Source organism: Rhinolophus sinicus, chromosome 8 (genome assembly GCF_057876585.1).
Source record: "Rhinolophus sinicus isolate RSI-liver-muscle chromosome 8, RSI-T2T, whole genome shotgun sequence".
Lineage (NCBI taxonomy): Eukaryota > Metazoa > Chordata > Mammalia > Chiroptera > Rhinolophidae > Rhinolophus > Rhinolophus sinicus.
Window position 1 is genome coordinate 8135388 of NC_142508.1, and position 13983 is coordinate 8149370.

General features: G+C 42.5%; 1 protein-coding gene across 1 annotated transcript in view; it reads right to left on the reverse strand.

The window, feature by feature from the left end:
- MGAM2 (maltase-glucoamylase 2 (putative)) overlaps positions 1–13983 on the reverse strand; it is a 68749-nt gene that overhangs the window by 10786 nt on the left and 43980 nt on the right. Inside the window, exons 34-45 of the mRNA XM_088800404.1 lie at positions 12718–12780; positions 11786–11920; positions 10115–10199; positions 8796–8934; positions 4821–4954; positions 4513–4547; positions 4296–4412; positions 3585–3733; positions 3394–3478; positions 2964–3020; positions 2422–2546; positions 891–979 (exon numbers count right to left, since the gene is read on the reverse strand). Coding sequence (XP_088656530.1) covers positions 891–979; positions 2422–2546; positions 2964–3020; positions 3394–3478; positions 3585–3733; positions 4296–4412; positions 4513–4547; positions 4821–4954; positions 8796–8934; positions 10115–10199; positions 11786–11920; positions 12718–12780 — 1213 coding nt within the window. The remainder of the gene's footprint in view (positions 1–890; positions 980–2421; positions 2547–2963; positions 3021–3393; positions 3479–3584; positions 3734–4295; positions 4413–4512; positions 4548–4820; positions 4955–8795; positions 8935–10114; positions 10200–11785; positions 11921–12717; positions 12781–13983) is intronic.

Consider the following 13983-nt stretch of genomic DNA (forward strand, 5'->3'; position numbering starts at 1 on the left):
AATTAAATATGCAGTATGTTTCCAGCAATATAAAAAATGAATAATTGTCTTAAGGAATATGAAAAAAAAAGCAATAGAGCAAAAATATTAAAAGTGGTTATGGTTTCCCTAATTTTCTAATTTTAAAACGTTTTTCTTTAATGAGAATATGTTACCCTTATAATGAAGACAACTTCAACGAGGAAACCTTTAGAAATATTACTAGTGAGCTATAATTTTGGAAACTGTGACAGGTTACAAGATTAGAATGTTCTGGTCTCCAGTAATAAGTCTTGGAAAATGGTGTTGGTTGGTAACAGTGTATCAATATTTCTGTAGAAATAGCTGAGGAAGAGAATGTTCTGACTATAGTGACAAAAACCAATGATCTAAATATGCAGTCGTGTCCCTAGACTGGGGAAAGAACACGTACATAGTAATATTTCGTTGATAGAAATATCCTTTTCACAATTCTTAATGCCCTGTGTCTGAGACACTAAGGAATTGCTGAAGCTCTAATTTGTCTCTCAAGTGGGCCTACTTTGGAGGAAAAGGGTGCCTGGTAATAGATGGCCGGCCCAAATAATACAGCCAGGGTTGGGAACCACTGAGAATGAACTGTCAGCCTGATGTTGGCATCCACACTCTTTGATCAGAGTGAGACAGTTACACAGAGCTTGTTTTTCCCTTGCTGAATCCATAACACCAGTTGCTGGACCTACAAAGCTGGGTACCACATGCTCTTCTATAATATTGAGCAGCCCAAAGTTGCAAGAATGCTCCCACCACCATTACTTTGTTAACAGTAGCAGAAATGAGAGGTTTTCAGCTTGTGCCAATTATATCCTGAGCCTCTAGGGTGTGGTTTTTTCTGAGTGCTGTTTGGAGGACCCTGGAAAGCTCATACTCACCGATGCTTTCTCCATCATCCCAGAACATCTGGCCTTCAGCTGTTTCATTGTCATCCAAAGCAACAATTAATCCCATAAATTTTTGTCGACTATGAAAAAAAGAGTTATTTCTCTCTAGATTATAGGTTATAAGAAAGAAGGATAGCTTCTGTTGAAAATATTATTCATCCAGAACAAGGAAAGGTAATGGATTAAAAATGCACATAAAATTCCAAACATAGGTAAAATGAGACAAAATACAAGACACTTAAATGCTAATCGATAAAAACATTTAAAATTTAATGGAACATTTGGTAAAACTTCAACTTTCAAAAATCAAATACACATTCTTTACTTATATACGTATTCTAAGTAATATGATAAGAAACGAGTTCTTCTCGAAGAAGAATACACCCCCCCCAAAAAAAAACAACAACAACAACAAAAAAAAAACCACCCTTCAGTAGCTTTCAGATTGCTACAGAACAAAATGTAACATACTTATCCTGGCATTCATAACTCGCCGTGACCTGATCCTAGCCTTCTTGGATTTTATTTATTTTCTCTGTCTCACGTATCTACATTCCAGTTATACTCAATGGTTTACTATTCCCTAAATCCAACTCACTTTATATCTTTAGTTTTTTTTCAAGTAAAATGCTATACTTATTTTTTATTTTTTTATTAGTTTGAGGTGTACAAAGCAATGTAATAGTTAGTCATTATACCCCTCACAAAGTGATAACCTTCCCCCAATCTACTACTTGTCTGACATCGTATATAGCTGTTAAAATTCCACTGACTACATTCCCTATGCTGTACTTTACATCCTGTGACCATATATATATATATATATATGAAATTACAGTTGATGTTCAATATTATTCTACTTCAGCTTCAGGTGTATAGCGCAGTGGTCAGGCATCTACACAGTCTATGAAGTTCTTCAATCCTCCCAGAATATCTCTTTCCCTTGTTTTCAAACATCTAAACCCTGTTTATTATTCAAGACTCATCGCAAAGCCCTCTTTCATATTGAAACCATGCTTCACACTGCAGGGCTGAAAGTTAATTTCTCTGCTTCTGAGTTATTGTCTTTCTGTGTGTGTCTCTCTTGATATAATGGGTTCCCCTTAATGTAATATGGATGCATGTATGTATCCATATTACATATTACATACATGCATGCATATATACAATCTCTCCTTGAGTTAACCAGAGTTGACCTGGGAATGAGCACAAAATTCCTTGATAGCCATCACACATCAAAGAACTCATTAAGATCCCTAGTTTTGTGACTAGTGTGGAAAGAGGCACATGCTCGCCCTCCAGACCTTTGACACAAAGGCACAGATGAAAGATCTCCCCAAGACCGACTTCATGGACTCATCGTCCTCCAGGTGCCATACAAGAGGCTCTCCCAGAAGCACGTCAGGGATGCTGTCTGTGACTTGGTTTATTTACGCACAGAGCCGGGTTGCCGTGGGCAGCTCCTGAGAGGCTGCCTTGTTAGGGCCCAGTGCGGCCATCGGGTACCACCTCCCCTCCTCACCTGGACTGAGTGTTCATGGCAGGCTCCTGCCAAGGCAGGATGTAGCCTCCTCTGATGTGAAGGTTGATGCGGTCCAGGGGGGCCTCCAGGCGTCTCCACTCCCCTGTCGACACATTGCCCAATTCCTGGAAGGGAGGGTACACACCAGGGCTGATGACAGAGAAACACAGGAAGTGAACGCATGCTTTATCACCAGTCCTTCCTTGCAAAGGAAGTGTGTTGGAAAGTCAGCACAACACTACCAATCTAAGGAGAAAAATCTCTGATTTGCAGCTTTGCTAAAAACTGGAAATCTAGGCATTTCTCTTTATGCTCCAGAAAAGGTGAGGGCGGGGGGAGGGGTCCATGTATATGCGTGTCAGATTTTACCTCGTTATGCTTTTATGGATACTTTTATTCAACAGACCCTGTGTGGCTGAAAGTGTGAAAATTATTGCCTTAGAAAATATATGCCTGGAAGTCAGACAAAAACTCTAGCCCCCCCCCCCCCCCCCAGCCTGTATGGAACAATTTGATGCTTCACAAAATACGCTAGTTCTTACCGTGCTATAGTCATACCAATGGGCTCTGGGAAAATAAGCGAGGATCTCGAAAGTGTTCTGAAACACAAAATCCACATGTCGTCATGAATATTCCAATCATTGAACTTTAATTTTTAAAATTCTTTCTGTAGAATTAAGGTAAACATGGGAATGTTATTCATGATTATAAGAGTCTGGAGGTTTTATCGAGAAAGAGACTGGACACGTCTTCATATACTCAGAACAATAAAATTTTTCAAAAGGTCCACTTTATGAGGATGCACGGTGACAAGACATTAAAATGAGAAATCAATTGAGGTTAAGTTTTCCTTAATGGAGACCTTGAAAAAAAGACAAAGACCAGTGAGCTGGACAAGATGATCTTTCAAATGCCCTTTCTGTTTTTAGATTATGTGATTGGAGGGTTTGAGAGCTGCGATGGGAAACTCACCGTTTGCAGCACAGGGCTAATCAAGATGGCAGAGCCCAGCATGAACTGATTATCTATATCCCACGTGGTCTTGTCATCGCTAAACCTTCAAAAATAAGTATAAAAATGTTACTGACACTGTTATGACTGCTGCAGAGAATTATTCATAAGGCAGGCCCAGACCTGCTGCTGGGGGCACAGGTGACACTCACTCATGAAAAAGGGGTCGGACGACAGTGCTGCCCTCGGCATGAGCTCTGTGCATCAGCGTGTAGAGGTAAGGCAGCAGGGTGTATCTGATCTGCAAGACGTCTCTCGAGTACTTCTCAAAGGTCGAGTTCCAGGCCATAGGGTCTTGTCTCTAAAGGGATAAAGGAGCATTTACTCCATCCCAGTGGTGTCCCGTAAGGACCAGCTGGCACATATCCCATAGTAGGCTACACACCACTTCTCCCTTCATTTCTAGCCTACCCTTCTCCTCCACTCCTGCCATCTTACTAACCTAGAGATTCTTGCTTCCTCCTCCTTATCACAGACCCCAAGTCTCCTGCTCAGGTTTGGCCTTAGCCCTGCATGTGTGTAGAGACGGCTCTCTAGGACACACTAACGTATCTTGGATGCCTTCGAGCAACATCCAGACTCACTATCCTTAAAGGCAAAGGACGCTTCTTTGATTTTAGACCCCTAGGGAGCCCTCAACACTTCTCTCCTCATAGGCACTAAGCCCCCAAGAGATGAGAAAAAGTGTACTCTTGAAAACCACTGGTAATTCTGAGGTTTTAAACTCTGTGAGTTATCCAAGAAATGGAGGTTCTGGTGATTTTTATGAGTTTTCTCAACAAATAATTACGATACTTTTGAGGGTTAAAAGGGAGCTGTGATTTGAGGACCCAAAACAGCTGCAGTATAAACTGCCACCTCACCCGTGTCCCGATGCTGTTGTGGTTCCTGGAAAATGGGTAAAAGGCCCCCAGTTGCATCCAGCGAAGACACATCTCATATTCAGCATCTCCAAAGAACCCACAAATATCTGCTCCTGTCTGAGAAGATGCAAAATCAGAGCAAGAGGTGGGACTATTGCAGCTTGCAGACACACTGAAACCTGACTGGGTAATCAGTAATGGCCCCCGTATGACTTACATAAGATATTCCAAAGAGACTGAACTCCATCATGCCTGCAACGAGAAGATACAGCTGTGTCGGACGAAGCTGCCCTTTGGGAGGCCAGCTTGGCCCTGTCTCTTCTGTACCCCATTTGAAAGTCCTGGGCGATGCACGATGAAAATATCAAAAGATGGGGCTAGATTAAAAGTCACGCCTGTAGAGAACGCAGCTCTGCTGCTGTCACTGCCCACACGGACGGTGATTAGACATAATCAATGCAGGTGAAGAGCACACGCTGCAGGCCCCTCCCCACCAGCAGAGGGCCCCGGAATGAGCCCACACACCAATGATGGACTTCTTTAGCTGGTCCCACGCGGCCGTGTTGTCTCCCAGCCAGTGGCCTCCCCAGCGGCCGGAAGAGGGGAACGTGGAGCGGGTGATGACGATCCCTCGTTTTCCTGTCACCTCCTGCACAGCTCTGTTTGGAGGGGAACGAGGAGGTGAAATGAGGGTGAACTTGAGGGTGGGCAGCCGTGGAATTCCATTACAGAGAGCACAGTGCTCCATTTCAGCCAGAGCTTCTTCCCTGAAAGTATCTGCTATTTAAAAGTGACACTAAGGGTCCCAGGGAACGTCACAGCAGGACAACTGGAGATGAGGCATCACCTAAAATGTGGATTTCCTTTCCTTTAAAAAAATTAAATTAACTGGCTGTCTACATAGGGGTAGGAAGAGGGGGTGAAATTAGGTGTAGGACAGATGTATTTATGGACCGACTGCTCTATTCCTGGTATTATACTGGTCTCTTTCATGTGCATTGTCTCACAACCTCACCTCTTCTCACTATTAGGAAACTGAGGCTCAGAGAAGTGAGATAATTTGCCAAAGGTCACTTAAAGAGCGAGGAGGAAGGTCTGGGATCCAAATAAAAGTAGATATGACTACGGCCTTTTTGGTCATATTCTCTCTCCTACACAACTTCTCAAAAACCAGAGTAAACTGTGCACACTGAGGTAACTATACATAAAAGATGTTTAAGTATTTCTTGACTGAAGGTAGAGCTGCTGCCTGCAGCCTAAGTCAGAAAACAAAAACAATCACATGAGAGAAAAATCAATGGAACAAAAGTGAAAGTCTATTATAGATGCTCGTATATAATGCAATTCAAATATTTGCTAAATAAAGCACCAAAATCAATAGACACAGATGAATTATGCAATAAATGATGTCAGGAGAGGAAGCTAGCTACTGTAGTGGAAACTTAACCCGTTTAGGTCACTTCCAATATTTCACACCAAAATAAACCCCAAAATGGATGGTCATGTGCCCACGCGCGCACATCTGAGTGAGAGATAACGAAGGCCTGAAATAAGGCAGGATGTCGAGTAAGGGTGGATGTGAGCGACGCAGAGAACTTTGTTACTGACCATTTCAGAACTCTAGAAATTAATCAGCCACAGGAAGAAATGAAAGTCGTCTATCCAAGAGAAACTATTAAATCTTGGTAAGACAGTGAGTCACATGAGATTTTTTTTTTTTTAACTTGGGATAATTTCTAGCCTGTCCCTTCCCTAGCTCCTTGGCACCAAAAGCCAGCAGCAGTCTTAAAGGCACCATTCCCAGAGCATGATATTTTTTTTTTAACTCAGAGCTCAATTCAGCAGGGAGAAAAAATTCCCACTCCCAGGGAATTCATAAAACAACAATTTTCTGGCAACATCACAGGTGCTTAGGCTGTGGTTTCAGTTGGGGGAAGCCAAAGGTAGGTTAGGAATTTAAAAGTAAATCCTAGAGAATTGGAGCCATAGAGAACTTTGTAGAGTTCCTAATATTCCTGGGGATCTAAAAGACTGCATAGGCACAGGGCTTTATGTATGTCCAAGAAAGAAGCATGAAAGGAAAAGGTCCCAATGATTCACTTCTGGCTGTTCGCAGCCCTGAGCGAGCAGGAAGTGAAAGGTAAGGCTGTCTTACAAACTGTCTGAAGTCTGAAAGTGTGCCTTCTCATACTTATCCCCTTGGCAAAGGGTAAAAGACATAGAGGTAAGGCATTCAAAGTGACTCAGATGGCTTTCATGTTCCCCTCAGCTTGACTAAACTTTAGGCAGGCTTCTTCCTGATTCTAGGCACCTGACCTCCCTTTTAGAGCATTTACTTTAGAAAAATGTCAGTTGTGAATTCTTTCTCTGCCCCTTTGAGATATAAATCTTTTTCAAGGTCTCTTGCTAGTTTTACAACCTCAGTCCATCTTTCTCAGGGACTTGGGAGACCTCCCTTTGAAATGCAATTAGCAAGGAAGCTGTGCCCTTATCCCCAGTCTCTGTAGGAGTCCAGGAGCCTAACTTCAGCAGGGTCTCCTCCCTCCAACCTCTTGTCCTGAAGAAAGGAGAAAATTTACTTTTCCTTTGAGTGAGGTCAATTAGCAAACACAGGTGGCCTAAGAACTCCCCACACCAGATCTCAAAATGTCTGTTTCAATGCAGTTGAGCTCAGACTGAATTCTGGTCTCTCTCTCTTATTGTAATAGCCTTGAAAAAAGCCTTCCTGGCCTGTTTCACGTTGTCCAGTGAAAGTTTCGCTTTGACAAAGAAAATCTTCCTACTGATCATTGTCTGACAACTAAATTATACTGATCCAGGGGTATTCAAGGAAGCCAGGCTTAAAAAATAAAAAAAAAGAACTTTAAAAAAGGGGGTAGCAGAGAATTCACTGTCCACAAACTACAGGGGAATACAGAAGCTACAGAATTAGATGGGGGAAATTCCTAAACAAATAAGCAATAAGTAAAACAACAAAAACAACAACAACAAAATCTGCATGTATGTATGTATGTATGTATGTATGTATGTATGTATGTGTGGGGGGAGGGGATTGATGCCACAGCTGTTCAATTTATTGTCTAAAATGTCTAGTTTTCAGCAAAAGAAAATTAAGTCATGCAAACAACCACAAAAGTATGCTGCATACACAGGAAAAAAAGCAGCCAACAGAAAATGTTGCTGAGAGGCTTAGTAGGCAAAGACCTTAAGTCAGCTATTACGAATATGCTCAAAGAGCTAAAGGAAAGCATACATAAATAATTAACAGAAAGTATGACAATGATGTCTCACTAAACAGAGGATGTGAATGAGGAGACAGAACTTATTAAAAAAGGAACCAAACAGAAATTATGGAGTTGAAAAAGACAATAACTAAAATTGAAAATTTGCTAGAGGGCCTGAACTCAACAGATGTGAGCTAACAGAAAAAAGAATCAGCAAACTTGAAGATCGGTCAATAGCTATGACCCAGCCTAAAGAGCAGAAAAAAGAAAAGTGGACAAGACCTCAGAGACCTGTGGGACACCATTGAAAGTACCAACATACATATAATTGGAATCTTAGAAGGAAAAAAGAAAGAGAAAGGGGTAGAAAAATATTTGAAAAAATAATGGCCAGAAACTTATGCATTGAAAACTATAAAACGTTGCAGAAAGAAATTAAAGGGGATTGAAAGAAATGGAAAGGCAGTCCATATTCATGGATCAGAAGACTTAATATTGTAAAGATAGAAATACTCCCCAAACTGCTCTACAGATGCAATGCAATTCCTATTAAAATCCTTGTTACTGTTTTGCAGAAACTGACAAGCTGATCCTAAACCTCATATCAAATACAAGGGACCCAGAATAGGCAAAACGATCTTGAAAAAGAACACAAAAGGCCACATATTATTTTATTCCATTTACATGAAGTGTCCAGATTAGGTAATCCATATAGACAGAAAGTACATCAGTATCAGTATTTGCTGGGGCTCAGGAGGTGGGGATCAGGGTGAGGAATGACTGCTAATGGGTACAGGGTTTCCTTTTGGGATGAAGAAATTGTTCCAACACTTAATTGTAGTTATTGCCGTATGCTAACTACTCTGTGAATATACTCAACACGACCTCACCGCTCACCTTACTTTTTTTAGTGAAGTACATTTGACTTAACACACTGTGTAAATTTCAGGTGTATAGCATGTTCATTGGATACATTTACGTACTGTAGTAGGATTGCCATTGTAGCCATAACTAGTAGCTGCTTATTTTAAAAAGGTGCATGTAGCAACCTACTTGGTTAATACAACTCAGAGGTGGTGTGGTTGCTTGGGAAACCAGGCCTGATATTTTGACATTCGTCAACTTAACTTGCATCATGTAGATACAAGATATATATATATATATATATATATATATACACACATACACACACACACACACACACATACACATATGTATAGACAAGCAGAAACAATGTGGAAAATGATCCTTGCTGTAAAGACAAAAACATACTCACTCGTAGGTGGGTCTGGTCTGGGACCACCCGTACAGGCTGTGGACGTCATAATGTCGCACCCGGGAACCGTCTGGCAGAATCTGCTCACTCTCCATACACAGGGTTTTGCTGCTCAGGCCCTTGGCTCTGGACTCCAAATCTGGGAGGAAATGCTGAATTATTTCCTGAGCAACCTGATCTGCACGCTCGCTAGAAATGCCCATCATCTTGGCATTTCTCTATTTCAATCAACGACTTTGTTACCAGTAAGGGCTCCAATGTCAAGAACATTTTTTGTCTACAGAATCAATGTTTTGTGACCTTGTAACTAACGAAGGGTAAGGACAGCGTGTAGAGCTGGTAGAGGCACCCTTCTTTTGCTCCAACTCTAACATTTAGAGAGTGCCATCCTAGCTAGTTTGCTCCTTTGTTGTTATGACCAGGTCTTCCACTAGATGGTAATATTCTCAAGGGAATCGATCTTATTTCAATCAACTGTGTATTATTAATGTTGCTGAATCATTCTGATGTGTCAGCACTTGCTTGATACACAAATATTAAGGGAGGAAGGAGGAAAAATAAGGAAGGAATGCGGGTGGTTAAGAGGGAGGAAAGCGAGGGAAGGGAAGGAAGGGAGGGAAGGAGCAAGGGAGGGAGGGAGAAAGAAAAGAAGGGAGGGAGGGAGGGAGGAGAAGTAGGAAAGGGGAGGAAGGAAGGCTGAGAAAAGGAAGGAATGAAGTTAGTGAGCAACAGGAAGCACAGCAGTGACCTAGCCATCAGAAACTTGGATTCCAGATTCCATCCCACAAATTGCTGCTATAGTGCTTTTAGGTGACTCACTTCCTTCCTTAGGTTTCTGTAAGGTGAGAGTTCAACTTTCTGAGGTGCCTTTTGATCCCCAGGTCCTGTATCTATTTCTGTTTTTACTGCAGGACAACCGGGGTGTGTCCTTCACGGAGTAGCTGTGAACGTGGCAGAAAGAGTGCAGGGACCAGATTTTCATTCTCTAATTAAACAGCATGTGTGTGTGGGGGGGAGGGGCTGTCTGTGGTGGTGCAGGGTTATTTACAGTCTTAGCAACCAGCTAATAGTCATCAGTGTAATCGAAGGCACCCTGCATTGTTCGGTTTCTTTCGTACCATCCAAGTCTTTACTTCTATGCTTGATTAGTGGTTTCTTAATTTATTTGTACTGATTTAAGGTTATTTCATTTGGGATTTTTAAATCGTGCTAAAGAGTGCTTTCTCTCTCCCGCACTAAGCTTCACCTTGACGATAAGGGGAAAACTTTCATGGTTTTTGAGCAGGGAAGTAATGTGATGAAGTAATCATTTTACATACGTGGCATATAGAGTGGCTTATTAAGAGTTTCATCACTGCAGCCCCTGACAGATCCATCCACGAAGTTTGATGGCTCATTCATATCCTGAAATGAGTTAGCAAAAAAGATTCCGTGATGTCAGAGGCAGTGTGGCCTTTGCTGCAGAGAACACTGAGCTCATAGAGACGGACGCATCTTATTCAAGCCTCATGTCAGCTGGTGGCTTCGCTGACTGTTTGACCTCAGGCATCGGCACACATGGACTCCACGAATTCATGTTGTTGTAAGGAGAGTATTAAACTCATAATTGACTTGGCACTGTGCAACTTGTGAGGACTGTTTCAGAGCGGCGAAAGTATTGAGACTATGCTTAGGTCTGTGACCTAAGGACATCTCCTCTTGATTCAAATCCCCCAGCCTTATCTCACTTTTTCATTCACTATTAATCTGTGGCCAGTAGTTACTATTATCTTCCTCATCTCCTCCTCAGTCCAATAGCTTGGACTAACCCAGACACCAGCACAGCCCCAAAACAAGGGGGAGGGTGTCCCTTTCTGCAGGCCTGAAAAGCTGCAGGTAGCTCAGACACCGAGCTGCAAAGCGACACGACTTTGCAGGGGTTTATCACTTACATGCAAGAAAGAATGATTCCTGAGGTGCATGTTCCCTGCCTACTTTATCAACGGAAAAGTTAAAATTCTGAATACTGGACAATCTTAAGTAGGACGTACCAAAAGACAAAGGTGAGTATTTTGGAAACTATTGACTATTTCGAGTTCTTCAGCTCCAGCTTTCCGTCCCGCGGAACAAAACCGACAACGCCATCCGTATCTGTATTCCTCAGAACTGCCCATATATCTTCACTGTGTGCTTTGCCTGTTTCGGCTAATCTGCATTCTTACACGTGTCTGCTCTGTGCCTACGTGTCCTAAGGTCAGAGGCCGGGGAAACCCCAGCACTGCCAGGGGGCTTAGAAGCTTGTCTCTGGGTGAATCACAGGCTTCTTTCAGCCTGGCCCAGACCTGAGCTCTTCAGAGCTGCTTAGACTACAGTACGCTCAGGATTTCAGGCCACCGGGCAGTGGGGAAGGAAACTGGGGCACTGGTTTGCTTCCCATCCCTAGAAGAACACAACCAGAAGAGCCTTTGGACACATGTCCCAAAGACGTCTCAGGAGCCCTGCTCTTCAGCCCAGCTGACATGTGTAACAAGTATCTGACCAGGCCTTCGAAGCCATTCCTGCAGAGGCATCTCCACCAGCGCCATGGTGAATATCGATTTCCTCCTGGATTCAGGCCTTGCCAGCCCCCAGTTCTGCTCTGTATCACAAGATGGGCTCGCGGGCTCCCTTAGTGTCGGCTTCTGGGTATGTTTGGCCAGTGGGAGGCTCTGGCCAGAGATTGGAGGTTGGGAGATAAGAGAACCCAGGGTATTTGCTGACTCCTTCTCTGGCTTCACCTCCAGTGATGGCATGTCTCCTGCATCGTCTCCAATTTCCACTGACAGCATGTCCCTGAGCAGACCTGGAATTGCCTCTGTTTCCCCTGAAGGTCCCAGCACCTCAATTTTGTAACAGCATCCCTCTCTTTCATTCCTCCAGCCCTAGCTCCCTGCTTTGCTTGTCTCTGCATTGCCTCCCTGTGTTTGGACGGCTAGTATTTCCAAAGAAACCCCCCTACGAAATGTACTTACGATCCATAATCCATCAAACTTCAAGCTCTTCGCTGGCTCTCGAGGGTTGACGTACAGCTCTTTGATTTCCGTCTTCCACCACGCAGCTGTGCTATTACGCAAGAAGTCAGGGAAAGCAACATGGGCTCTGTAGAGCTGTAAGAGTAACACACACTCTCACCCTGAGTCTCAGCCTGTCCCTGGAGGGGGAGGCGGGGACCAGAAGGGGAAGATGAGCTGGTGCTTGTGCAAGATAGAGCCCCCCTCTGTGTGTGACCTAACCTAAGTCTGTTGCTGCTGCTGCTGCTACACAGGGCTTACTGTGGACACAAAGAGATCACGAAAGGCTGATTTCATCTTTATTCTCCTAGGAGGTTAGATAATCTTAAGTCCCTTTTGAACGTGGGATTCATTATCTGACTGGACATTTAAACATATGCATTGGAAAATTCACCGTCACTATCTCAACTATCAAACTTGTAGAGATACAAATGCTTTTTCTACACTGGCCAAATGAAGGAGCACAATTATCCAGAAAAAAGTGAGCTGCAGAGTGGGTGGGAAGCCAGACGCCCAAGCTGATGTGGCGTCAAGGGCTGACATCAGTCATTGTTTTTTATCTGACTTACGTTCTCTTTTATTTGAAGACCATTCATTCAAACTCAGTCTGCTCAGAATGTCTCCAGTGAAATATTCTAGATTTTGGCTCAATATTTTTCAAGCAACATTAGATTCCAACAAAACACAACCCATTAAAGGCCTACAGGTGAAGGTCTTTCATTTATGATTTCCTTCTACACGCTTCCAGTTGAGTTGCTTATTGAATTTTGCATTTGAGACTTTTTTTTTTGCCAATTACCATTTGACAAGCACACTCAACCAAACTTCAGGATAAAACTCACAAGCATACAGATATTTAGGGCAATGGAAACAAAAAAATTGTGTAAAAATACCTTAACCTGAGTTTCATGGTCAAGGGATCCATCCACATCCACGTTGGGTAGATCTGGCCAAACCTAGAGAAAAGTAAAAAAATAAAACTTTTGAAAGTATTACATACAGGCGATGAGATGTTTCACATGCTCGAATCTAATGATAGGCCTCTTCAATACAATTCTTGAGGATCTCTGCTATTAAATAAATTGTAAAGTCTAAATATATGAAATTCTGTTGGGTGAAAATAGGCTGGGTCTCTCGATTCATTCCATAAGTTATTAAAATTTCATTTTTGAACTTAGCGATCAACCACTTTAAATATATTCTCTGAACAATCAGCTTTCAAATGACTACTCAGCTCTCTGATACGCCTGTCATGGACCTACAACAAAATTCCCTTCATCGGTAACAAATTAGAAGTATGACTCTAAAGAAATAAGATTGGTTTCCATTCACAACCCATCAACTTAGCCTCAATACTTTTAAGCATCACCATGACTTTTTGGGAACCCCAAGTATATAAAGCATTAAAAAATCCAAAGTATCAACCAATTTCAACTATAATTAGAAGGGCATTAACTATATACATTAATGAATTAATTCAGGAAACACTGCTTGAGCACTTACTATAGGTCATGCAGTCTTCTATAATCTGTGTCTACTGAGATTTAAATAAGAAACAGTCCTTGTTTTCTAAGAGTTGAAAGACGGAACCTGAGTGCTAAGTTGTATGTTGTACTCTCTGAGGGCAACAATATAGAAAAGGGAAGACTAGAGAGAACTAAACTCATCATTGAATGGCTCCTAAGAGGGAATGTTTGAGTTGGTCTTGAAGTGCAGGTATTATGTGGGTAACCTGAGAAAGTAACATTCAAAGGCACTGTGAACACAGCACGTACCCAGACAAGAGTAGGTTGCGTAGAGTAATTACACAGCAGCGTTTAAATCCTGGCTAAGAGCTACTCTCATCTGGAGTCAGGAGGTTCACCTAAAATTCTGTTGCTCTAAATCAGGGGTGTCCAAACTGTGGCCCGCGGGCCAACTGCAGCCCGCAATCCATTTTTAATTGGCCCGCAGCAAATTCCAAACATATATTTAGTTTACTTAAATAAACCAGGTGAGGCAATACGTACTTCACCTCGAGTGAGTGGCCCGGCTGTTTGTGTATGTTACCGCATATGGCCCTTGGTGAAAACCGTTGAAAAAAGTTTGGACACCCCTGCTCTAAATCAAACAATAAGGATGAGGATTGGACCCCTCAAAAGGAATTGAAGGGGACAGGA